At 37.2% G+C, this 27,852-nt stretch overlaps 1 protein-coding gene across 1 annotated transcript; it reads left to right on the forward strand.

Moving 5' to 3' along the window:
• The first annotated feature begins 693 nt into the window (after window positions 1–693).
• Window positions 694–27,679, forward strand: TOR1AIP1 (torsin 1A interacting protein 1). Its single transcript, XM_014456061.2, is given in 12 exon segments — window positions 694–1,198; window positions 3,116–3,193; window positions 6,107–6,166; window positions 6,993–7,037; window positions 11,371–11,412; window positions 12,234–12,320; window positions 15,399–15,452; window positions 18,438–18,479; window positions 19,046–19,150; window positions 23,303–23,359; window positions 26,759–26,890; window positions 26,893–27,679. Coding segments are annotated over 12 exon segments (1,830 nt in total). The 5' UTR covers window positions 694–726; the 3' UTR covers window positions 27,549–27,679.
• Window positions 27,680–27,852: the final 173 nt, after the last annotated feature.

The following is a 27,852-nucleotide window of genomic DNA, read 5'->3' on the forward strand; positions in this document are numbered from 1 at the left end:
GTGTGCCTGTCGTTCCCATTTCTACACTCAACAGGTGACTTACAATTTAAAACCGGGTAACTGCTCTCATCAAGAGCCTGAAACCAAATTCTTCTCCAAGAAAAGGTGACACCTGCAAAAGTATCTTTATCATCATCACTCCTGCCTGCTGGGGGCATTTGCAGGCAGGGCTAAGGCAGCGGCGGGTCAAAAAGGTTCCAGGAAAACTGCGCAACAGCCGGGGGAGGGGGGCGGGGGAACCGACACTTCTCCATCCCGTCTCCTCCGCTTTCCCACTCTCGCTACCGGCTGCCAGCGCGGGCGTCTCCGCGCGCGGGCAACAGTTGCCACGAGCAGCTGGGCTTAGGGCACGCCATTTGCCCAGCCGGTTGTCCCTTCTGCGTCGTCCCCTCCCTCTCTCCTCCAAGGCCGAGGACAGCGAAGGCCGCCTCCCTCTTCTCCTCCTCTTTGGTGCCTGCAGCCAAGAGGCGGGAGTGACCCACAGCAGCTGACCCAGCAGGGCACTGCCTCTCGCACAGCCCTCGCCCTCGGACACACCATGGGCCCAGAGGCGGGTTTGCAGCACAGCAGCGACGACGCAGGCGGCAGCCCCGGCGACTCGCAACTGCCTCCCTGACCACCGCGACCACCGCCCGGCACCCCGAAAAGCCATCGTCACCAACGGCAGGTGAACTTAGGGCCCCCCAAACCATCTAGGGGCGATAGACGCAAGCTACGACAACAACTATGGCGGGCGACGGGCGGCGGGCGGAGTCGGTGATCGAAGGATGGGGGCTGCACGTGACACCCCGAGCCCCCCTGCGGGAGGGCCGGCGCCGGCTCGCCCCTGAACTGGGCGGCGGCAGTGACGCACGTGCGCACGGAACTCCGTCGCCGTCGCGCCACGCCCGGCGGGAAGTGAGGTTCTCGGAAGAGCCGCCGGAAGTGTACGGCGACTTCGAGCCCCCGGTGGCCAAAGATAGATCTCCGATGGGAAAACGAATCCAGCTAAAGGAGTTCCGGCCCCAAGCTACGAAAGAGGAAGTGAGAGAGCGCGCCTACAACCTACGGTCTCAGCCGCGGAGGCAGCCGCGACTCCAGGAAGCCGTGGAGATGAGAACGCGAAGGGCTGCGCGCCTCCAGCAGGAGAACTCACCGCAGCCTCCGCCACAGCCGGTGATGACCCGGAGACGGTTACGGGACTCGCATTCCTCAGAAGGTGAGGCGGACGGAGGTAACAGTCCCGCAAGTCCGAGAGCGAGTGCGGGAGGAAGGGAGGGCGAGCTCATTCATCCTCGCACGGGCTCATCCCCGCCCCGGCTCATCCCCGCCCCGGCTCCTCCGCCCGGGTGAAGTGGGTTCTCTCGTCCCGTCCACCCCGACCGCAGGCGGGAAAGAGGCACAGGCGGGAGGACGAGAGGCAGTCGCGCGGGGCAGTGAGCAGAGCCGGGGAGCCCTGAGCATCCGTTTAGGGGTGTCGGGATTGCCTCTTTCCGCACGCCTTCACGAGGGGCGGCGAGCCGGCGGCTGGCGGGACATCGGATCGCCCCAGGCTCGGTTTCACTGCGGTTTCCTCTAGCCGGCGGCTGTTTCTGCTTAAAGCCGCTTACAGTTCCTCCTTTCATTCTCAGAGGCCGAAAGTTGCCAGCTGCGGATTACGGTTCTAACCCAACTCCCAGTCTTTTCCCTGCACTGTCCACGTGAGGGACGAGGGAGGGGATCTGTGAGTAGTCGGTGCATTGATTTGAGACCCCGCCCAGATCCGTTCGCGGAAATGGGGTCGGCCAGTTATCTTGAACTGGAAGCCCCCTGGGTCTGATGGACTGGAGCCGGTTGCTCTTTCTCGTGTGGCGGTCTGTGCCCAACATTTGCCACTCTGGGGCCCTCATTGTAATCGCAACGATTTAGTAGTAGTAGCCCGACAAATGGGCCAGAAGGATGCTGACAAAGTTAGTGTATCGTGTTACATGAGTCACAGGCGAATCAACACCTTGCCCCCAGGCCCCCACCTAGCAGAGTCACAGGTGATGTTTCATGTTAGCCCATGTAAGGCACCGATGAGGTAAGAAGCCGGGGGTCTGAATCACAATGGGATTACATACTTAGACCATAGATAGGAAGAGGACGTGGATTTTCAGCTTAGAGTAGAGGAATAGGCTGCCCGTTTACCTGATGACATATGAAGTGCTGACACATTTGAAGATGTGTTCATTTTGGAAACTTTATGTTAAAGTTAAGTAAATTACTATAGGGTGTAGTCACTCGAGACAGTTGTTCCTATGGGAAGTCATATAGTAATTAATAAATAATAACAACACAAGAATGAACTCTGTTTCTGGTACTCACAGCTGCAAACCTACTTTTGCTCCACCCGGTGTGTTCCTGAAGACAGAGATCCTATCATATATGTTTGGTAGTGCTTCTGCATCTCCTTCAGTGTCTGGAAGAATGCTTTGCACATCTTTTTATTTAACAAGACCTGTTAAATAGTATGGACTCTTCTACAGAGTCTAATGCAGCTGTGTCAGTTAATATTTTTAACACATAAAGGATATGCCTCTATTTAAGTACATCTATAAGGATCTAAACATTTTTTTACTCTTCTGCTTTCTTCCACATCATTTGATACTAGCCCAGCGATTTTCAACCTTTTTCATCTCATGGTGCACATAAACTAATTACTAAAATTCTGTGCTCACCAAAAATTATATTTTTGACCGATACGAACAACAACAAAAAAGGCATAATTTTGATTCATTTACACCAGATGGCTGTCATTTTTAAAATTTGAAAACCCAAGGGAAAAGAGGTCAGTGTCCCTCAGTAGTCAGGTATTGTGTGCTTTAAAAATTCTTGCGGCACACACGTTGAAAATTGCTGCTCTAGCCCATCTTTTAAAATTTTTAAAGTAATATGTTTTTGTGGTAAAGCATCAGTGGGGAGGAGTTTTTTGTGTGTTTTTTTTTTATTGTAGTTCTGACTAGGTACATTTGTAAGTTTTGGTAAACTTAATTTCACATTTCTAAAGCAATGAATTACTTGCATTTCTGCTCATATATTGCTATTAACATGAATATATACTCTCTACCCAGATCATGTATTCTGAATTTTGACAATTGTCTTATCTATTCTTTAGAGGAAGAGCTATCTCCACAAACTGTTGTAAGCCAAACAGTCTCAAAGAAAACTGTCAGGAGAACACAAGAGACTTCAGGTGAGAGAGTGATTTTGGTTTTTTCCCTTAACCCGGCAACTTTTTTTATGTACAGATTATAACCTGGTTCATCAGGCGTCCCAAATCATACTTCATTCAGTTTCAGTGAATCTTCTTAATAGTTGTTTATTGAATTAAGCAATGTGTCAAGGAAAGACAGCGTACGAGTACTGTAGTGCCTACTAAGTGCCAGCCACTTCATACGTATTAATTCAGTCACATAACTGTGTGTCTCATAACTTATTCAGTCACAAGGCCCTTTCATTTTCCCCAAGTATCACTGTTACTCTCCCATGTAATAATTAGCTACCCAGTAGTATAAATGGGTGAACTGCCTTACCCGCCTTTCATTTAAAATGGGTTAAATGGTTTGCATAGAAAAGTCAGTCTTGTCCATTTGATACTACATTTCATGAAATCTCAGATATCATCTGTAAGATACACTGTCATTGTTTCACGTACCACTTAGAAGGAAGAAATGCTGCTGGTAAACTGTAATATGCCATAGATGGTGTGATGCATCCCAATTCAGAGATGTTAAAGTCTAAAAATATTTGCATCTTGGTATCTCAATGTAACATGGAAGTAGGCTACATTTGATAATCTACTTAAGTTTTTAAAACTTAACTATTTTGAAAAGCAGGGGAAAGAATTAACTAAATTTATTAGTGCTTAGTATCTTTTGTTTTAGTTCCATTTATTTTCAATTTGCTTTTTTTTAAAAATATATTTTATTGATTTTTTACAGAGAGGAAGGGAGAGAGAGAGTTAGAAACATCGATCAGCTGCCTCCTGCACATCTCCCACTGGGGACGTGCCCGCAACCCAGGTACATGCCCTTGACCGGAATCGAACCTGGGACCTTTCAGTCCTCAGGCCGACGCTCTATCCACTGAGCCAAACCGGTTTCGGCTCAATTTGCTTTTTTTGATATTAAGACAGTCCCACATCAGATGATTATAACTATTGAAACTGATCATCCCTGGATTTTTTTTAACCCAAATCCTGACTTATTTTCTTATCCATTGCTTCTAAGACAATTATGCTTTATAGTTTGAACTGTTCTATTCTCAATTTAGAATAAAGTACATCTGGTTCAACTTTAGTTCTCTTTAAGCTTAATTCCTTGAACAGCCTATGTTACTGTGTTAAGATTATAAACTATCTTAGAAAAATGCTTTGAGTAATCAGTGCTATAATCAGACTTTTTAGGCCATTTGGAAAAAGCATATTTTCTTTTTTAAAAAAAATATATTTTATTGATTTTTTACAGAGAGGAAGGGAGAGGGATAGAGAGTTAGAAACATTGATGGGAGAGAAACATCAATCAGCTGCCTCCTGCACACCCCCTACTGGGGATGTGCCCGCAACCAAGGTACATGCCCTTGATCGGAATTGAACCTAGGACCCTGCAGTCCGCAGGCCAACGCTCTATCCACTGAGCCAAACAGATCAGGGTGAAAAGCATATTCTTGAAATTTTATTTACAGTAGATTTAGTTGCATGTCCCTTATACCTGAAGAAGCAAAATTTTCTTATTTTTAAAATTTAGGGTAAATTTATAAAAATTACAGAGTTAAGCCCTAGCCATTTGGTTCAGTGGATAGAGCATCAGCCTGTGGACCAAAGGGTCCCAAGTTCGATTCCTGTCAAGGGCACTACCTTGGTTGCAGGCTCCTCCCTAGCCCCAGTCCTGGTTGGGATGCGTGCAGGAGGCAACCAGTTGATGCGTTTCTTTCACATTGATGTTTCTGTCTCTCCCTCTCCCTTCTACTCTCTCTAAAAGATCAATGGAAAAATATCCTCAGGTGAGGATTAACAACAAAAAAAGAAAAATTACAGAGTTAAGTGAATTGATGTACTAAAGACTGTTGAGCGTCAGCCTATAGACCATTATATAGTAGATATATAGTAGATTACTTGGAATATATTGATAGTACATTGTGCATACTGTATAACTAGAAATCCGGTTATGTGCATCTTCGGGAGATTGGAGATACTCAGGGTTCTCTTACTCTAAAAGGTGCTTTTATGAATCTTTCTATATCCAGCACTTGACATGCTTCCATCTCATGCTTCTGAATGAAAGGAGAAAAAGTTTAGGGAATTATTAAATGCTTGTAAAGTCTGTCTAGCAGAGGAATTATTAAATGGGAGTCACTCTTTGTTGGAAGATTTGCTTTAAGTACAAGTTTAAGGATAGGTCCCTCCTCTTCCTTATAGCATTATAGACTTTCAGTTTAACTTGGTATTTTGAATATTATATATTCTGTAATTGCATGTAGGGCCACTGATGTGGTCTGAGAGAAATTTATCCAAAGATGCCCTTAAGAATAAAGACCTAACCAAAGAGGCCACTTTCTAAAACAACCTAGTAAAAATAACTGTGTCACTGGTCATCTGATACCTCTTCCTGGTACTTTGTTTCCTTCAAGTATCTTACATACATACACACACACACACACACACACACACACATATACAGACACACATACACACACACACACACTGGAGCATGCAGGAAAGGTTTTTTTTGTTGTTTTCTTCTCTGTGCTCATACAGATTGTTTTTTGTTAAAAAAAATTTTTTCAATTACAGTTGACATTCAGTATTATATTAATTTGAGGTGTATAGCATCAGATTTTGGTTTCTAACTGAGAAATTTAGGCGAGTTTTATTTGGTATTCCTTTCCTTTTATACAAATACGGTCTGCTGAAAAAAATTACCAATTTTTCCATCAAGTCTGTAAATTTTTTATGGCAGGAAACTTGTCTCTAGTTCAGTAGTGTATCCTTATACTTAACATAATGGGAAGCACAGAAACACCTTTGTTGAATTAATAGATGACTGTATAATAAATCTAGTGTGTTGGATATTTTACATATTCTTAAGTGTTTTTTCTCCCATATTAGTGATGAGTGGAGATTCTGTACTCGACCTGCTTAGACCCCCTCTAAGAAGTCCACGATCTGGTAAGAAATGATTTGTCTGTTGGTTTAACATTTTTATAAATGCAGTTTATAAATGCATATGATTCAAAATTGAAAAGTTACTGTAAATATACAATGAAAAGCCATCTCCCCCTCTCCTTTACCCACCCATCTCATCAGAGGCAGCCAATTTTGTCAGTTTCTTAGGTATTCTTCCAGAGATATTTTATGGAGATATAAGGAAATTCATGTATAAATGATCTTTCCTCCCTTTAGCCCAATAAATATTTTTGCACCTCTATAATGTTTATTTTTATTTAACATATATTGTGACATATTTTTATATAACAATATAAAGGGCTTGCTTCTTCAGCCTTTTTAAGAGGTGTTTTTTACATGTTTCTTTTTGTTAGCACGATGATTTCAAACTAGGGTCAGGGACTTTTTATTCTTTCCAGTATAAGGCTAATAAAAAATTCAAGACAGGCTTTGTGGCTCAGGGCTATAAAATTTCCCTGCCTCCATTACATTTCTTTTTGACTAATACCTTAAAAGAGTGTTGCCTTAAGTTGATTTCATGGCTATGAAAGAAAACTAGTAAAGTCTACTTCTGCTTCATTTTCAGAGTTTTTTGGCCCATAAGGATGCTTTATTATGGGAAGTAAAAAGGAAGCTGCTTTATCTTTACATTAGTTTTCTATTCCTCAATTATATTCTGTAAGAAAAAGTTAGGTTAATTTTTTTTTATGACTATCAAGTATTACAATGATAAAGATCTGTTATGGTTTTGATGATGAACCTGTGGTAAAGAACCATATGATGCATTTCCTTTTAAGCTCTAATCTTTTTCTCTCTATCTCTCTTGCAGAGTCAGCATACAAAACAAATGGAAATACTGAAATGAGTGAATTAGGTGTGTTAATTTCTAATTTTTCTAGGTTCTTTTTGAGGATTCTGATTATCAGTAGAATACAGGAGTACACACTTTTGGTCACTGGCTTGAGAATATTACTTTGTTCATTATCTCACCATGTGGGGCACTGTCCCTATGACCAAGACCTTTCTTAACAGCCTTGATGGTGGTTCTATTTGAAATTATGTATTTTGTTATACTATTGTTAAAATTCGTGAAAGAACAAATACATTTTCATTTTAGTTAGCCTTTGTTAAAGTCACACTATTGAGAGAAAGGAGATAACAACTTACCAATTAAGGTTTTTTTCTTGACTTAGAAAGTGAATTTGAAATTTTTTTTAAAAAATATATTTTATTGATTTTTTACAGAGAGGAAGGGAGAGAGAGAGTTAGAAACATCGATGAGAGAGAAACATCGATCAGCTGCCTCCTGCACATCTCCCACTGGGAATGTGCCTGCAACCAAGGTACATGCCCTTGACCGGAATCGAACCTGGGACCTTTCAGTCCGCAGGCCGACGCTCTATCCACTGAGCCAAACCGGTTCCGGCTGAAATTTTTTTTTATAGTAAGTTTAGTGTCCTTCGCCATGTTTGTTGACCTAGTTTTAATTCTTTTCAGTGTTTTATTCATATAGGACATGAGACACCAAGATCTGTGGCTTTAAGTGAATCTACATTGATTGTGGTTAGACATAGTTTTAAGTTACAGTTCTTTTCTAAGTTTGGAGATGAGTCAAAAGGAGAGAGGCTTAATTTTTCTTTATAAATAGCTGCAGCTTTTAAAAAATTTGTCTTTCACTTAAGCTGAGGCTAATTTCTTTAGAGACTTCAGGATTTTTAGTGTCTGGGTACTGAAAATACACAGCAATTGTGGACTTTTACCCAGACACCAGTTTCTCAAGTGCTCTATTTAAAATGTTTTTATGTCAGGTTCTTTTTATTTTTTTAACCTTTTTATTTTTCTTTTAAAATTAGGGTTTTTTTTCTTTTATTGAATTTATTTGGGTGACAAAGTCAGACTCTTAATTGGAAGAGGACTTTGAGCTAAGATAATCCTGCACTTCTACTTTCTATGCTTGAATAAAAATTATTTTTATAAGTATTTTATAATAAAAATTAACTTTAAATCACGTGCTTTCCAGTTTGAAGGAAATTTCTGAGATTAATACAGAGAATGGAGTACTATATTCAAATGGCTATTCATGGAACTTGAATACTAGTAATAGCCTCAAGCTATTCCTTAATCTCTTCTTCCTGCTGCTCCACTCTGACTGTTCTCAAAAGCATGGTTGGCATCGAATAATTTTACAGGTGCTATTCTTAAAGGTATCTATACCAGAAAACTATAGCCTCTGAGTAAAATCTGACCTGCAGTCCTGTTTTTTGTACAGTTTGTGAGCTTAAAAAAATATTTATATTTTGTGAAATACCTATATTTCACATACATATCTATGAGAATATGTGTATTCATATATATGTGAACTGCAGAGAACTTACATGGCTCACAAAGCCTAAAATATTTGCCATTTGGCCCTATATGGAATAAGTTTGCTGACCCCTCGTTTATACCAATGGCAGGAATAAAGACAGCAAATCACTCAAATTGTCATTTGTTTGTTCTAAGAGTACATTCAAAGAGGTACATCCTTGCCTGGACAAGGATTTATTGTAACACTCCAAGCTAGGTTGTACTGACAGCACAAGAAGATAGGAAGGAGACACAATGACTCCTATCTGGTCTTTCCTTTGAGAAAGCATGATAATCTCATTTTATGAAATCTTCGTATCTTTGCCCCCAGACAAAAAACAAGGTAAGCAAAGCTTATATTTGCTTGAGTACCCTTCCCTCCTCGCACCAACACATTCCACAGATCTCTAGGAATAGGAACGTTTATACAGTAGTAGAAGTTACCAGGAACTTTGTATTTTCTTTTATTTTTTTTATTTATTTGTGGTGCCCATGACCGGAATCGAACCTGGGACCCTTGAGTCCACAGGCCAACGCTCTATCCTCTGAGCCAAACCAGTCAGGGCGTGTATTTTCTTTAAAAACTGCAATAAAAAACAAACAGCCTGGCCGGTTTGGCTCAGTGGATAGAGTGTCGGCCTGTGGACTGAAGGGTCCCAGATTCGATTCCAGTCAGGGGCACATGCCTGGGTTGTGGGCTCAATCCCCAGTGTGGTGGGGTGCAGGAGGCAGCCAATCAGTGATTCTCCCTCATCATTGATGTTTCTCTATCCCACTCCCTCTCTGAATTCAATAAAATATATTTTAAAAAAATAACAACAAACAAAAAACTGCGATCATACAAAAGAAAGTGAACAAAGTGTTACAATTAGTGGTCTCCATCAGAGAACATGGTTGTAAGTGATCTATTCTTGCAACAAAGACCTAGGATTTCTGAAAGTACCTTTTTGTAATTGGTTGAGGTTGTTGGAAAAGTTACAGCATAACAGCACATTTAATTATTGCCATGTGTCTATATATTTGTCAGAGCCACAGGTAACTTTTTAAAATTAAGGATATTATTGCTCCAAAAAGGATTTTAATTTATCAGAACTTCTGTATGAGCATAAAGAAGAAGAATACCATATATATCGATTCAATGTTTTTAAAATATGTTTTTATTGATTTTTACAGAGAGAGGAAGGGAGAAAGAGAGATAGAAACATCTATGAAAGAGAAATATTGATCAGCTGCCTCCTGCATGCCTCCTACTAGGGATCTAACCTGAAACCCAGGAATGTGCCTGACCAGGAATCAAACCAGTGACCTCTTGGTTCATGGGTTGATGTTCAACCACTGAGCCACACAAGCTAGATATATTTATTTAATGTTTTAAACTTATGCATGTAGCAGCCAAGAAGTTTAAAATACAGGAAGCTGAATAACAAAAGAGGGAAATGAAATTAAAACTTATGTAGTCATAGATGCTGCTGATTCATTATCAGATGGTATTTAAATATACAGTATACCTGTAAATATTTTGCAGCTTAGGTTAAAAAGATAAAGACAAGTGGAATGTTTAAAACCTTGTATAAAATCTGATTATTAAGCACTAATTTCAGGTGATTTTTCTTAAGTTGCCAAATAATGTTTTATTAAAGTATGAGAAATATTAGCAAAAGTCTTAACTTAAAAGCTTTTATTCTGTGATCCTAAAATCTATGCATTCATTAAATAAACATTTATTTTTAACCACTTCCTACATGTCGGTGACCAGCCCATATGCTAGAACCAGAAATACCAAACCCCAAAAATGTACATAAAAATTATTAAAAATTAATTAATGTAATCTAGCACATCAACAAACTAAAGAAAAGTTACATGATCATGTCAGTAGATGCAAGGAAAGCATTTGACATACTCCAACACCCATTCATATAAAAACTCTTAGTAAACTAGAAATAGAGGGGAACTTTCTCAACTTGATTAAAACTATCTACAAAAAGACCACCTTACAGCAGATGTACTTAGAGATGAGAAACTGAAAGCTTTAGTAACACCAGGTATAAGGCAAGGATGCCCTCACTCACCACTTCTTTTCAACATTGTGCTGTAAGTTCTAGCTAATGCAATAAGACATGAAAAGGAAATAAAAGGCATACAAGTTGAGAAGGAAGAAATAAAAATGTCTTTGTTCACAGGTGGCATGATCATCTATGTAGAAAATTCAAAAGAATGGACAAAAAATGCTGAAACTAATAAGCGATTATATAGTAGGGTTGTAGGATACAACATTAATATACAATCAATCACTTTTCCTATATACCAGCAATGAACAAGAGAAGTTTAAAATTACAAACACAATATAATTACTGTCAGCATCCCCCAAAATGAAATACTTATATAAATCTAATAAAATGTGTATAAGACTTAAGGAAAACTAAAAAAACCAATTAATGAAATCAAAGAACTACTAAATAAATGAAGGAGACAATTCCATTTTCATCGATAGAGGAAGACTCAATATTGTCAAGATGCCACTTCTTCCCAGTGAATCTATAGACTCAATGCAATTCCAATCAATATCTCAGAAGTTATTTTGTGGGTATTGACAATCTCATTCTATTAAATTCTAATGTCTGCAAATACAGGTTACATTTTAGAGTACAAATAGACCTGTGGGTAAAGGAAAAATAAACTTTCTGATTTTAGTTTATATCAAACTTATTCCTGAAATAGAGTAGAGGGAAATAATAGACTCTTCTTGGATTTAACAAAAAAATAGTTCATTTTATCTTTATGGTCCCTTTTCTTAATTTAGATGTTTTTATTCCTAAGCTTTAGCTTTTAATGTTATAAACATGTATGCTTTTCTCTTCTAGAAGCCACTAGTGTCCCACAGAAGGTCAATTTCTCTGAAGAAGGTATTTTCTTTTAAAATATCATACAGTATATTCTTAATCTTTTTTTGTTACCATTACTAGGATTTTGATAGATACTTAAGAGTGAGAGCAGAAAATAGTGTCTTTTTCTCCAGGGGAAAAAAAAAATCATGTTTATCTTAACTGTCAAATAAGCAGGTAAAATAGTATAGAATGAGTGTTGATAGCCTTTGTACATTTCAAGCATCTTTTGTCTGAGTTAATAATTTTAAGCAAAGCTAGTATTTTCAGTTTCTGACATGCTGGCATTTGATTATGTTATTAAAACAGTTTTTCAAATTCTCATAACCAGTCTATGTTTGAATAGTGCAGTACCATTTAGTTCATTTTAAAGCCCACCATACTCTGAAATTAGTCACCTCCATATTGAAATGTTTGTGTGTGGACATGTATATGCATGTATATGCATGTATATATAGACATGCATGCGTGCATATACTAATCTTGTCTGAATTTACACACTAATAAGTTGAAGTTAATAAGGTAAAATTTTTCCACTATTTAATGCTCCCTTTTTTTTCTTTTTTTTTTTTTCAAGCTTCGGAATATAATCTTAGTAAACATTACTCTCAATATTTGTCGGAATATAATTATATGCCTCAGAGAACGTAAAATAAATGAGCTCAATTTTAGCTTATTTAAAACATTGTGACTCAGAATAAGTAAACATAATAAAGAACAATTTTGTATCTGATCATCAAAAAGATTTTACTTTAATGTTGAATGCTTGTTTTTGTTTTTTAATCCAGATATTTAGAGCATTTGAGTAGAGACTATATAGTATATCCTTTCTTTCTTTTTAGGGGACACTGAAGAAGATGATCAGGACGTCTCTGATAGTGCTGTTACTTCTGTTAAGGTCAGATCCGGGGAGTCTCTGGACTCTGGAGGTAATATTGCTTTATACACATATGGCACCTAACTTAGGAGCTGTATTTTTAGTTAAAATATAAAGGTATCCTGTGAATTTGCTTTTTTAAAAAATACTATAAGTTATCTTTAACAACTTTTAAAGTTGTGTATTTTTTCATATTTATTAAAATTACTGATTCCATGTATACATCTGGTTAGAAATAGAATGTCATGTAATACTTAAACAATTAAATCACATTTTAGCCTGATTTGATATTTATGGATTACAATATTTTTATGCTCATAAGAAGAATTATTTGTAGTTTTTTAAAAAATTTGATAGGGAAACTGATCACATTGGCATTATATTCACTACACTACCAGGAGTTTTAACTTTTCAGAAGTTTTAATGTACTTAGATAACTACTTTTATCTCTGGGTTGTTCAAATTCACACTAAGTTAGCAATAAGTTAAAGTGGAAGATTTTTATCTTATTAACATAAGCTTATTTCTGAATATTCACATAAACTTGTGTTTAAGTTTTTCAAGGAAAGAATCTACTGAAGAGAAAAAGTGAATTTGTGGCTTAACAGGGCACTGATCAAATATGTAAACTCTGTAAATAAAGAGTAATTTTATATATTTTAGTCCCATGGAAGATTGTCTCCACTTTCCCCTCACCACCTTTGAGAATTTCTGTAATTTCTAAGTTTTACTTAATAGTTTTACTTTAAAAATAAGCTCATAAGCTGGTCTGTGGGCATTTGGTATTCTACATATTTCCCATCCTTCCTCATTTTAACCCGTTCTTTCTTGATACAGAAATCCCAAAGGAGCTATGCAACACTCTAGGATAGTGGTTAAGAACATGGGCTCTGGAGCCAGAATCCCTGGGTTTCACTCCTCCACTACTAGGTTTGTGCCCTTAGGCAATTGCTTAACTTCTTGGTTGTTGTGAAGTTAAATTAATTCATATGTGCAAAGCACTTAGAAAGTACCTGGCACATAGTAAATACTTAAATTAAGTGCTGTCACTAGTTTTCATATGTATACATAAAGATATAAAAATTGGAGACTAATTAAGCATTCATATAGCCAATAGTTTAATGCTATTGCTACCAAGATATATAGATCTTTGAAACTACTACATAAACCCCAGGCTTTGTGGTCCCTTGAGAATTCTAATATATTCTTATTGAAGCACACATACCCATATGCAGAAGAAAAGTAGCTAAAGAACAAAGACATGAGACATATTAAGAAGAACACTGATCTTCCTAGATTATCTCGGGCTAGTTTTCAGCGAACAGGTACAAGAAGATCCATTGGAATGCAGGAAGAAAATATTAGCATTTCATGCATATATTTTTCTATTTCACCCATTTAAAGTGTCTTCTTTTATAATATACACATTTGTTAATATATTATTTTAGTAATGTATGTGTTGGTATATAATGTTAGGAAGAAATAGGTTTTGGAGATTGAAGCTCAAAATTTTTTTAATAATAGGGATACACTACTAAAAATATTTAGCCATACTCTAGCTGGTTTGGCTCGGTGGCTAGAGCGGGGGACTGAAAGGTCCCAGGTTCAATTCCGGTCAAGGGCACATGCCCGGGTGATGGGCTCGATCCCCAGTGGGGGGCATGCAGGAGGCAGCCGATCAATGATTCTCTCTCATCATTGATCTTTCTATCTCCCTCTCCCTCTCCAGTCCTCTTTAAAATCAATAAAAATATGTTTTTTTAAAAAAAGATGTTTCTATCTCTCTCCCTCTCCCTTCCTCTCTGAAATCAATTTTTAAAAATCAATGGAAAAATATCCTCGGGTAAGGATTAAAAATACACACACACACACACACACACACACATACTAGAGGCCCAGTGCATGGATGCATGCACCGGTGGGGTACTTTGGCCTGGCCTGCAGGGCTTGGGCAAAACCAGCTCTCCAATATCACCTGAGGGGTCCCAGATTGTGAGAGGGTGGTTCTTGGGTGATGCACCCCAGAATCCGGCTCCCTCCTCTCTGGTTCTGGGTGCGTCACCTGAGAACTGCAGTTGCCAAGTCACCACAGCTTGGCAACTCCTGCATTGAGCATCTGCCCCCTGGTGGTCGGTGCATGTCATAGCTATCAGTTGGCCAGGTGCTCAGGCTTTTATATATATATAGATAGATATTTAGCCACCATACCTGAGTGTGTCAAATGCTTCTGTTGCCAAAGTAACAATCAGATTGCTTTTAAATAGATTTAGCTCTAAATTCCACTTAAATATGACAATGTTTTTAAGAACATATTAGAATAATATATTGACCACGTCCAAGAGAAATTTAAGAAAAAAATTGACATTAATGATTTCAAGAAGATCCATTATTACAAACTTTCAAAATTTCCCCTTACCTTACACCATGTTCTATGTCCTTTTTTTTAAAGGGGTTAGGGAGCCCTAGCCAGTTTGGCTCATTGGATAGAGCATTGGCCCTTGGTCTGAAGGACCACAGGTATAATTCCAGTCAAGGGCATGTACCTTGGTTGCAGGCTCTATCTGAATGCAGGAGGCAACCAATAGATGTGTCTCTCACATCAATGTTTCTCTCTCTCTCTCTCCCCGCCCCTTCCACACTCTCTAAAAATCGGTGGAAAAATATCCTCGGGTAAGGATTAACAAAAAATAAAGTAAAAAAAGAAAAAGCAGTTAGGGGAAAGACTGATAATTAATTAGTTAATGTTTTAGATACAACTTGACTCTTTAGAAACTTGTAAAATTATGCACTCAGGTGTTCCCTGGGGTTTATCTGAGTATTTTTGCTCTTTTGAGTACACCTTTTTCTCTTGTAAAATGTGCACTTAAAAAGTTAAATATAGCCCTAACTGGTTTGCCGCAGTGGAGAGCGTCGGCCTGCGGACTGAAGGGTCCCAGGTTCGATTCCAGTCAAGGGCATGTACCTTGGTTGCGGGCACATCCCCAGGAGGGGGTGTGTAGGAGGCCACTGATCGATGTTTCTAACTCTCTATCCCTCTCTCTTCCTTTCTGTAAAAAATCAATAAAAAATATATTTTTTTAAAAAGTTAAATATACTCTATATTGTACTATATCTCTTCTTTATTTTTTAGATCAAACCAGCAGACCAGGTCAACATTTAGAATCATTTTGGCAGTCATCACAAAGTAAGGAAAGCCACGTTTTACACTCTTAAAAGTCTACCTGTGGGTGTGGTCAATGCTGCTCTCGTTTTTAAAGATACTCTGTGGCAAGTTTCATGTAAAATGTTGAAAAGGGGTATGGTGAATGCTTTAAAAACCTCATCGTGCATCTTGAGTTTGCTTCTTGAGTGAGCCATCTCTGTATTCAACCTTGAATTAGAATTAAAAAACGCAGAACTGCTTTCAGTGATTTGTTGAATATTTTTGGTTGCAATGTAAATTTGTTGAAAGGTTTTAATTAACTACTGTAATAGTTTGAGCCTACTTATATAGACATATTTTAATAAGGATATAAAATTTTATATGCAGTATAATTTTAACTGTTGCAAAGGTTTGGAATGATGAATAAATTAGTGATAAATGAGTTGTAGTAAAAACTTAGTGGTAGTTAGGTGGTGGGGTTATAAAAGTTTTACAGCCTTGCTTACAACTTTGAAAATTTTCATAGTAAAGTGTTGAGAAAATATAACTCAAGAAAAGATCGGAAAGTAATGTGCTAAAAGCTAACAGTGATTTGTTTAGAGTGGTAGAATCATTAGTGACATTTTTCTTTCACTTTTTTTCATTATTTTACAGATTATCAACAATGAATATGTATTTCTTAGGTTAAATGGAAATGATATTGTTTTTTCTTTTCACAGTTTTAAATCAAGCCCCAGAATTTGAGTTATTAATAGATAAAATATATATATATATATATATATATATATATATATATATATATATATCCTTGTATACTGCCCTGGCTGGTGTGGTTCAGTTGGTTGAGCATTATCCTGTGCACCAGTATTTTTGATCAGTGTACATGCCCAGGTTTTGCGCTCCATCCCCAGTAGAGGGTGTGCAGGAAGCAGCCGATCAATGATTCTCTCTCATCATTGATGTTTCTCTCTCTCCCTCTTCCTTCTTTTCTCTGAAATCAGTAAAAACATTAATTAATAAGCAAGACATGAAAATAGTCAAGTTTCCATTAAATAAATGAAAAAAAATTTTTTAAGTTTTACTTTCCATCTCATTTGAAGGCAAATTATCATTTGAATACTTTCAAGTTTATTAAAGTATTATAAATGTTTAACTTTCATCAGCTTCAAGGTTTATGTTGCTCCCAAATTTTGGATATAACAACTTTCAAATCTGCTAACACCCATTGAGTTGATTCCACTCTGGATTCTAAGGTGTCAGTTTCTCCTTGCAAATTTTTCTTGTGTTTCTTCTTGAGAATGGCTAATGAAAGCATCAATTTGATAAGGTATCATTAAGCAGTTGTCATCTGCAAGCATGATGCCCTCGCAAGCATCATCTAAATTTTGGAGTTATTTTTTACATCTATTTCTTCCTTCAGCTCTGTGATTCTACTTATATTCAGTTCAACTTTGTTTATCTTTTGTTGATCTTCAAAAGAGGCATTGACATGAAATGCCACTTTATATGTATTTTTAGTTTTTAGTAGGTTCTAGGTTTGTGACTTAAAAACTAAGAGGTAACAAAATGAATAAGCTGTTGAAACAAAAACCATTTGTGGAAAGATACTCTGCATCATCTTATATATTTGCCCTTTTTTACTCAAAATCCTTGATTTTGGAAGCTCTTAAATGTATCTTTCTATATAATTATGCTACACTCATGCATTAGAATACCATTTAGCTATGAATAATGAGTTAATGCTTTATACAAATGAATATAGGTGATCAAGATATATTTTCTTGAATCTAAGATACCATCGATTTTATGTATCACTGAGAAAGAAAAGCCATCCAGTTAAACTACAACATACCATTGGTTATAAGATACAGCCCTAAATCTGAGGTGTTTCTATTAAAAGTACTTTTTAGAGTCGATGAAAAGAAATATTAAAAAAATCATGTGTCTGCTTTTTAAAAAAGTACTATATTTTGTTAGTATAGACTAAAGACAAATCTGGAAGAACATCAGTCTTATACACTATGACATTCCTACATGTAATATTTTGTACATAGTAGGCACTTACTAGATTTTTTAAAAAATATATTTTATTGATTTTTTACACAGAGGAAGGGAGAGGAATAGAGAGTTAGAAACATCGATGAGAGAGAAACATCGATCAGCTGCCTCCTGCACACTCCCTACTGGGTATGTGCCCGCAACCAAGGTACATGCCCTTGACTGGAATCGAACCTGGGACCCTTGAGTCTGCAGGCCGATGCTCTATCCACCAAGCCAAACCGGTCAGGGCAACACTTACTAGATATTTATTAATTTTTAAGTTATACCTTTCTAGAAAGGTGCATTTCTTTTACAGCTAGCATATATTGAACTTGTTTTCAGAAAAAAATTAAGTTGAAAATAAATTTACATTGATACTTGTATCAATGGGTGGAAGTAACTCATTTCTTCTGGGCAGATTTGGAGATTTTTCTTGTTAGCATTGTAATATCATTTTCAAGTTCCATTGTATCAGTTTATAGGTGCCCTTAAGTACCAGTGCAAAACATGCAGCAGCATCCTTTATTTCATTCCTACTCTGCAATGTCCACAAATTTGCTTATATAATACATAACATTATGTGGACTGCCAGGGTTTATATCTCAGCCCTACTACTTTGAGATATATAATTGGGCAAGTTATCAATTTAAGTTTTCTTATTTGTAAAATAGGAATAATAATAGTATTCACCACACAAAATGTGAGAATTAAGTAAAATTGCACTGACACCTGGTAAACATTCAAGACAGTTCATCATTATTTTGATGGTATTGATCCTAAAGCTGACTACTATTTATCCAATTCCTGAACATTTTGAAGTTTAAAAAAGGGAAAACAGTTACTGTATATGTTTGGGACTGATGAAAGGTTTTTGTTTTTGTTTCTTTGATTTATAGTATTTATAATAAACAAGCAAAATATTTATGCAATATTTTTCTTGTTCTTATTTCCAAGGATTCTATGACTTTATCTCTATTTCTGTTTCAGGTCAAGACTTCAAAGCTCTTGATAAGCAGCATTCAGTGCCAAGTAAGTGGTTGGTGATTCTTGATTAGTCAACCAATTCTAACCTGTCATTACTCTGCCAACAAAAAGTGCTACCTCTGTAGGATTTTTTAAGTCATTTTATCCTCTTTGCCTTTTAATTCACCACACATTGGTACTATATGTGGTAGTTACTCTGTGATGTGGAAATGTGTTCGGGACAATTTTACTGGAAGTAATTTATTTGCAAGAGTTAACTTTCTCTTCTTAATTAACATTGAAATCAAGTTGAAGGGCTTGTACAGAGTTTTGTTTCTTAGGTGATTATACAGGGATGGGCAAAAGTAGGTTTACAGTTGTGATTTCGTGAGTTTATTCTTATATTATTACTTAGTTAGTTATTGTATTATTCACTGTTTTATTAGTAACAGTTTATTATACAGTTTTTTAATTATACAGTTTTGCCCTTCCTGTATATTTATTTGCTACATGTTTTGCCGGGAAGTGGTTCATCCTCACTGATGTGGTCCTTTGACATTGTCTAACACGGGAGTATGGTATACGTTTTCAAAGTATATGAAGTCATATTTTGATATATGTATTTGCTACAGGCTCAAAATATCAAAAAAACCTTCAAAATATCAAAATATCAGAACATCAAAAAAACCTTCAGGAAAGGGTTGACCAAACCACAAGAAGAAGGACGAAGATGCCAAGTAAGTTAATAAATCTCTACCTATCATTGAAATAATTTTACTTGCTGTTTTTCTTGATTATTTAACATACAAAAATATTTAACTTTTCAGATAAGCATTTAAGGTGTTTGTGATGTCATTAATAAGGACATACCATAAATAGATGTGATGAAGCAATCATGTTTTGAATTCAGTGTCCATCTTAATTTCTGTAGCCATGTGTTTATGTTAAACCTTGACCTTATAAAATAAAAGTCCATGCCTTATGTGACCCTTAAACTCGCTCCCTTCTTTACTCACCTAATCACAGTAGGTCACAAGGTCATCACCCCTTATTATTATGTAGATAACATAAAAATCCCCATCATGTATTCTTGCTCATGAAGTGATTAACTATAATTGGACAAGATAAGCTCTGTGGCTTTGTTTCCCATTAGCAAAACAGTAATGGCTCACAATTCATTTTTCCCAGAAATGAAGTTTTTACCCCACATATAAGTGAGTTCTTCAGCTATCAAAACTGGGTTACCTTTTTTTTCCTTCAAGATCTAATTGACTTTATTAAGCAATTCATGAATGAGGTAGCATCCCTTCTCGCAACTAGAAGGATGCTCTCTGGGTTATTGCCTTCTTGTTGGCAGTCATTTCTTATTGCTATGTGTACCTGCTACTAGAAGATCATTCCTTCTTACATTTTGCTCGTCCTGTCCTACTAGAGTTAGGAAAAGTTATTAATTATTCAGCTTATTAGGATTTGTTTATAGCCACTATAAAATTAAAACTTATTTTGAAGATCTGAGAGATACTCTTGGAAATAAAACTGAGTTTGAATATATATTCTATGAAAGTTCAGAGACTTTACATGTTATTTCTTAGTTTTTAACTATATACAGGGTGTCCCCAAAAATGTCTATACAATTAAACAGCTGATAGCTCAATTTTGAAAATGAGATGTATTTTAATAAATACTGCCTTTATAATTATTTGAAGTGTGTGTATACATTTTTGGGGACATCCCATATTCTGGGTAATTAATATCAGATTACTTCCAGATAAGTGAAGTATAGTGCACACTATTACCAAAAATGTGTATGAAAAAGGCCAGGGGGCAGGGGTGGACTAGAAGGGGTCAGTGGGGGAAATAGAGGGACATATGTAATACTTTCAACAGTAAAGGTTTAAAGACAAATAAAATAAGATTAGGAGACTTTATGTAATAAACTGGACATGTTCCTCAAAAAAAAAAAAAGTTTGTATAATTTTCACTTCCTCCAATAAGACACTACAAATGCAGTGTAGAAGGTAAAATAATTACATTGAAGATCTAATTGGAATGTAGAAATACATCTTTTAGTTGCTAAATTGCTAGCTGATTTTTGTATTTTACCTGTTTGTATTCCTACTTTGTCTCAAGTTAGTTCATTATGCTTTTTAGTTTGATGTAATCTCATGTTTTGTTTCTGCTTTTGTCGCCATATCCAAGAAGTCATTGCCAGGGCCAGTATCAAGAAGCTCTTTCTCTGTGTTTCTTCTGGGAGCTTCATGGTTTTAGTTGTTAGGTTTAAGTTTTTCATCCATTTTGAGTTGATTTTTGTGTATACTATATGATAAGGGTCTAGTTTCATTCTTTTGCATGTGGATATCCATTTTCCCAAACATCATATATTAAGAAGACTGAGCTCTGTCACACTTGTCTAAGATCAGTTGGCCATATCTGCGTGTGTTTATTTCTAGACTCTATTCTCTTCCATTGGTCTATGTATCTGTTTTTATGCCAGACCATGCTGTTTTGATTATTTTAGCTTTGTCATGAATTTTGAAATCAGAAAATGTGACACCTCCAGCTTTATTGTTTTTACTCAAGCTTGCTCTGGCTATTTGGAGTTTTGGTGATACCATATGAATTTTAGAATTGTTTTTATTTCTGTAAAAAATGCCATTGGAATTTTTATAGGGCTTGAACTGAATCTGTAGATTACTTTAGGCAATATGGACATTTTAAGAATTTAATTATTCAATTTATGAACATGGTATGTCTTTCCATTTACTTGTGTCTGCTTTAAATTCCTTTCATCAGTGTTTTATAGTTTTCAGTATACAAGTCTTTCACTTCCTTAGTTAAGTTTAGTTCTATTTTATTTTTTCTGGTACCATCCTATATAATGAGAGGAATATGCTAATTAGCAATTACACCCTTAGGTGTAACGACCAAGCACATCACGACCAGATCATGGATCAGCAGGAGGGTGGGCCAGAGAGGTACAAGCAGGCTGCTGAGAGCTACAGGAGGGGGCAGGGCAGCAAGCTATGAGGGGGAAAGAGGGAAGGGGGGCGGGGGAAGGTCCAAGAGGGCGGGGCAGTGGGCGGAGAGCTACAGGAGGGCGGGGCAGCGGGCAGAGGGCGGGGCAACAAGCAAGCAGGAGGTGGAGACTTAAGGAGAGGGCAGGGCAACAAGCCATGGGGGGTGGTGGGGAAGCTCCAGGAGGGCGGCAGCGACCTACTGGCGCATGGATTCATGTGCAGGGCTACTAGTTGTAAATAAGATTATTTTCTAGATTTTGTTGGTGTTAGTTTTGTTTTCTTAATTTACTTTTTATGAGTTATATTAATATTACATGTTACATAACTATTATTTAGCTACTTGTCTTTAATATCATCGTAGTATAGCACTTCACAGCATTTTTATATACTATTATCTCATTTGATCTTTGCAGCTAAGGAGTGAGGTATTCAAGCTAACATAATCTATTGAATATTTTTATGCATTTGTTTATTTGGTAACCTAATTTAGCAGCTTCTAAAAGATGTAGTGTCCTGGGCTGAAGTAGGAATTGTAAAACAATGTGTCTTTAGAGTTAAGGTTGATGTCATTTGCTTCATTTGAGGGTTTTTGTCATATGACCAAAAATAAGGTTATTTCTGGACCTTGGCAGTGCTAATTTTATTCCTCCAGTTTAGTTTGGTGTTTCTCAAATGAAAGCTGTTGATAAACACCTGAAAGATTACACACACACACACACACACACACACACAGTTGTGACTCCAGACAGCCGATAAATGTTAGTATTGGTAAACGTAGATCATGTGTATGAGTAATTTAGCTTCTCCACCTTCTGAACCCCTGTCCTCCTGTAACCTCTCTTAGAAGTTAAAATCTGTGGCCAAGCCAAGACAGATGGAGGGAAAGAGAAAAGAGTTAGGGTAGTTTTTAATTTGTTTTCTGAAGTAATGATAGAAGTAGAGATTTGATGAAGTTGTGAGAAAATTACCTTTGAAATCTATTGTTTAACCACAAACATAAAACAGATTTACTTGCCTATTAACAAAATGGTGAAAAGTTTGTTTAGCGTAATTTTTTATTTTATTGAAAACTTTAAAATTTCTATTACAGTTGACATTTGATATTATGCTAGTTTCAGGTGTACAGCATAGTGGTTAGTTGTTTATATAACTTATGAAGGATCCCTCATAAGGCTAGTACCCACCTGGCACCATATGTTGTTATTACAATATTATTGACTCTATTTCCTATGTTGTTTGTACTTTAAATCCCCATTGCTATTTGTCACTGCCAATTTGTACTTCTTAATCCCTTCACCTTTTTCACCCAGCCCCTCTAAAAATTACTGGTACTATTTGAAGTGGTCAGAAGCACCAGAGGAAATCTTTGAGTCAGTTTGAGGTAGAAAATGGTGTTAAGATGGAGCTTTACATTAAAACACCTTATCCAGATAGCCCAGTGTCCATAATCAGGATTTTGTTCTTGATTTTCCTCTTTACAGCATCAGCACCAGACAAATGTTTCAATATATGTCAGGTCTTCAGATAGTATATGTTTCCTTTCATTATAGTTTGCTTATTTGAACCTCCTAACTTTGTCCCAGAAGTTTCACAGCTCCCGTTAAATAATTTGGATCAGATGCTTGAAGGCTTTCTCACAGAGCAAATGTATTAAGAGTACACTTTGTACTAGACATGCCGTCAATAATTGTGAGGGAAATAGGTCCCTGTCTCAAGGAGCTGTCATTCTAATGGGCACTTCTGCTTTTTTCTTCTGTTTCTGGCTGAGCTCCACCTTTTTTTTCTCTTGGTGGAATTTTTATTTTCTTTCTCTGTTGGAAATACTTAAGTTATGAAACATAAATTGATAGTCTTTATTACTCCTATCATTAGATGACAGCTTTCAGAAATCAGAGTTTGGAAACCAGTCTCCGTCAACCTTCAGCCAACGTAAGTCTGTTCAGTTTTTATTGAGTCTCTAAAACTGGTGATCCATAATTGTCTTTAATTGTGTTTGACAGCAAAATAACTTAATGCTATTTGAAGAATTATATTTTAAGCACTTCAGAGGGAAAAGTATATTTTACTAGCGGTGAAATTCTTTAAGGGTAAATGATAAGAAACGACAATTGGTTTCCCCCTTCACTTTATTGTCCATCCAACCAAAAGTAAAAGTTAATAAATTAAAGCTACTAATACTATTAACCAAGTGAACCTTGCTGAGTCAAAAAAAAAAAAGACCTCACATAGCATAACATAACAGGATTATCGTGGGTTTGAGAGTCCACAGGCCTGTATTTGAATTAGATTGGATCACTTACCTTCTCTGTAGTGTTGGGGGCAAATTTAGTTTCCTAATGAGTACTAAGAAAATAACTGATTTGCAGACTTTTTGGTCTCAATATCACTTTCTACTAGTGAAATTAATAAGTACCCCCAAAACTCTATTTTAAAAACATATGGGTTATACATATCCATATTTAACTAGAAAATAAAGTTGAAATTCTTTTCTGGCATTTTATTTTTGAATAATAAGAAGAGTGATAACTTGCTTTATATTTTTTCCAATCTCTTTAATGCCTGGCTTAACAAAATAGAGCTTACCTACTTTTTACTTCTGCCTTCAGTCTGTTGCAGTATATTGATTTGGTTGAAGTATCTGCAGAAAATCCAGCTTTATACAGATACGTAGAATTTTAATAGTTTCTGATAATTGTGGATATTTTAATTTTGATACTCTCCAAAACTCAACAAATGGTAGTTTCTAACTGCTGTTTGAAATGTGAAATCTGAGACCACATTAACAAACTTTTTGTATTCTATAAAACCTATTGGTCTTTGTTGTACTTTGAATAGACTATCATGCGCTGGTCATTTGGAAAATATTGATTCACTAAGTTATGAAATTTTTCCAAATGTTGAGACATTTGTAATACAATATCAAAAGAGTACATTTGTTAATATCACCACCGACAAAAAAGTCTTTTAGAATTGGGAGCTTTTGAGCTGATAGTGGTAGATACAATATTTCCACAATCGTAATTTTCACTTGAAACCTTAAATTTTATAATTGGCAACAAATACTGTCGGTTGGGCTCACTTTGTTCATTTTCAAGAAAATGTCTATCAAATATGGAAATCCGACTAACCATAGTTTGTCACTTGTTCTTTCAATTAAAAATTTCATGAAAAAAAGCACTAGGTCAGCTCACACCTCAGTTGCACAAGTTCTTTTCCTGAAACAGCCATTGTATTGGGCTATGCATCAGAGTGCTTTATGTAACTGAACCTGTATAGTTTTATTAACCAATGTTATCCCAATAAATTCCGTTTTAATAAAAAGAAGTGCTTTATTTTTTTAAATACATTTTATTGATTTTTCACAGAGAGGAAGGGAGAGGGAGAGAGAGTTAGAAACATCGATGAGAGAGAAACATCAATCAGCCGCCTCCTGCACACCCCCACTGGGGATGTGCCCACAACCCAGGTACATGCCCTTGACCAGAATCGAACCGGGGACCCTTCAGTCCGCAGGCCGACGCTCTACCCACTGAGCCAAACCGGTTAGGGCAAAGTGCTTTAAGAGTGCTTCCAATTTCTTCACATAGAATATTAAAATTTGTGCTCAAATGATTTCTTATTAACCTCAAGTTATAGTAAGACACATAATTTTAACTGCTTTATGAAGGACATTCTTAAGTAAAACTGAATGTATGCCCATGAAGAATACAGAAACTATAATTGTACAGTTTGGTGCCACTGCCTTGTGATTCATTCTAAGGCATCATTTGTTTTTTGTACCATCAATGAAAGTGTCAATATGATGGGAAAGGTTAATAATGTCTTAGTATTATGAGACCTATGACAACTATTGCTCTAAAACAGCGGTTCTCAACCTGTGGGTCGCGACCCCTTTGGGGGTCGAATGACCCTTTCACAGGGGTCGCCTAAATGCATCCTGCATATCAGATATTTACATTATGATTCATAACAGTAGCAAAATTACAGTTATGAAGTAGCAACGAAAATAACTTTATGGTTGGGGGTCACCACAACATGAGGAACTGTATTAAAAGGTCGCTGCATTAGGAAGGTTGAGAACCACTGCTCTAAAAGGTTCATAGTGAATTATTACCCTAAAGCAGTCAGTCAATAATTAGAAGGTATAGAAGTATTTTCATTGCCATTATATTAAACAATTAAGTGTGTGACATATGAGAGAGTGCTTTATAAACTGAAAAGCAATAGGTAAGTAACTTGACGTCATGATAGCCAATAATAATTAGGGATGAGTTGCAAACTAAATTTTACCAGTGTTAACTTGCATCAGTGCAACTAAAGGGACAGCTAGCTATATTATATGCAAGGTGTTCACTTAGAGTGCATCCTTTTCTTTATCTTTTTATACACTTCAAAAACTTTAAAAATTCTGTCTTGATTAGCCATCTGAACTCTGGGTTTCTAAATTTAAAAATGCTTTATAAAATATCTTTTAATATTGCTTACTTCCCCAGTATTAGCAGTAGTAATAATAGTTTTGCTTTATAAATTATACTAGAGGCCTGGTGCATGGGATTCGTGCACTGGTGGGGGGCGTGGCCTGCAGGGATCAACCCACTGTGGGAGCGCCACTCATCCCAGTAAGCCGAGCAGCTGTGGACCTGCCCTCTGAGCATCTGTTCCCACTGTGGGAGCGCACTGACCACCAGGGGGCAGATCCTGCATTGAGCGTCTGACCCCTGGTGGTCAGTGCTCATCATAGCGACTGGTCAAGTGGTTGTTCTGGTCATTCCACCGTTTGGGCACTGGGCTTTTATTATATAGAATTATTTCTGACCTGTTTATGCCATTTCATACATTTAAATTTTACTTTTTCCTCTGAGTTTTTATCATTTTGGTATTAAAGAGATATAAGTATGCTTATACACATAACTTAAAACCTATCGGTGTGAGATTTTCTTAAAAATGTGTAATAAATTATTAAGAAAGTAAATTATAAGCTCCCTTTTTTAAATTCCTTCCTCTTTTGTCTGTTTATAAAGATTAGTATTGGTTTTCCTGGCCAGTGTGGCTCACTGGTTGAGCATCGACCTATGAACCAGGAGGTTGGGGTTTGATTCCTGGTCAGGACACATGCCTGGGTTGCAGGCTCAGTACTCGGTAGGGGGCATGCATGAGACAGCTGATCAATGTTGATAGCTCTCTCTCATAGATGTTTCTATCTCTCCCATCCTCTCTAAAAATTCATTAAAAACATTTTTTAAAAGATTAATATTGGTTTTACAAGTCAACTTGCCCTTGACTCGAAGAAATTTATATTTGTATCTGTCTTTTTTTTTTCCTGAGCAGACATGACTGGACAACCCAAAAATGCATCTTTTGTCAAGATGAAGTGGTGGTGGTTGCCAATACCTGTGCTCCTTATTCTTGTCCTTGGGAGTTGGTGGTACACTCATGTTCCTGAGGTAGAAGGCACTGCTGTGAAGAGTTCCAGAACCAGATGAAACAACTTATGATTAAGTACCAAGGTCAAGATGAGAAGCTGTGGAAAAGGAGCCTAACATTCCTGGAAAAACATCTCAACAGCTCCCAGCCTCGTCCTCAGCCTGCTATCCTGCTGCTGACCGCTGCCCGTGATGCTGAAGAAGCACTCAAGTGTCTGAGTGAACAAATCGCTGATGCCTATTCATCCCACCGAAGTGTCCGTGCCATCCGGATTGATGGAACAGGCAGAGCTACTGAGGACAGTGATGCTGTGAAACTAGAGGTGGACCAAGAACTGAGCAATGGATTCCAAAATGGCCAGAACGCAGCCGTGGTGCACCGCTTCGAGTCCCTGCCCGCCGGCTCCACTTTGATCTTCTACAAGTATTGTGACCATGAAAATGCGGCCTTCAAAGATGTAGCCTTAGTCCTGACCGTCTTGTTGGAGGAGGAAACACTTGGAACCAGTCTAGGCCTAAAGGAAATTGAAGAAAAAGTGAGGGATTTTCTCAAAGTCAAGTTCACCAACTCTAACACACCCACTTCCTACAAACATATGGACCCAGACAAACTGAGTGGGCTCTGGAGCCGCATTTCCCACCTCGTCCTGCCTGTGCAACCCGAGAATGCCCTGAAAAGGGGCATCTGCTTATAAGCGGCGACAGAAGAGAAATCATGTCCCAAGTGCTGAGAATTTTTTGGACTTTGTAACCAGAGACAGAAAGCATCTTTGTGAAAGAACTGTTTTCTTTCTGAAGGAAGTAAAGTTCTAAATCATTTCTCCGACCTATTACCTGTTGTTTGAGAGAAACATTTCCCTATTTCCATTAAGATTTGTGTTACTGGTATCAGAGAACTGTAAGTTACATGCAGTCCCATAGAGGATCAATTTAGATGCTGGCTGAATCATTATTACTATGGGATGACCAGTAGGATGGACTAGAAAATCCTTCCTACGA

The sequence above is a fragment of the Myotis lucifugus genome, unplaced genomic scaffold (assembly GCF_000147115.1).
Source record: "Myotis lucifugus unplaced genomic scaffold, Myoluc2.0 scaffold_54, whole genome shotgun sequence".
Lineage (NCBI taxonomy): Eukaryota > Metazoa > Chordata > Mammalia > Chiroptera > Vespertilionidae > Myotis > Myotis lucifugus.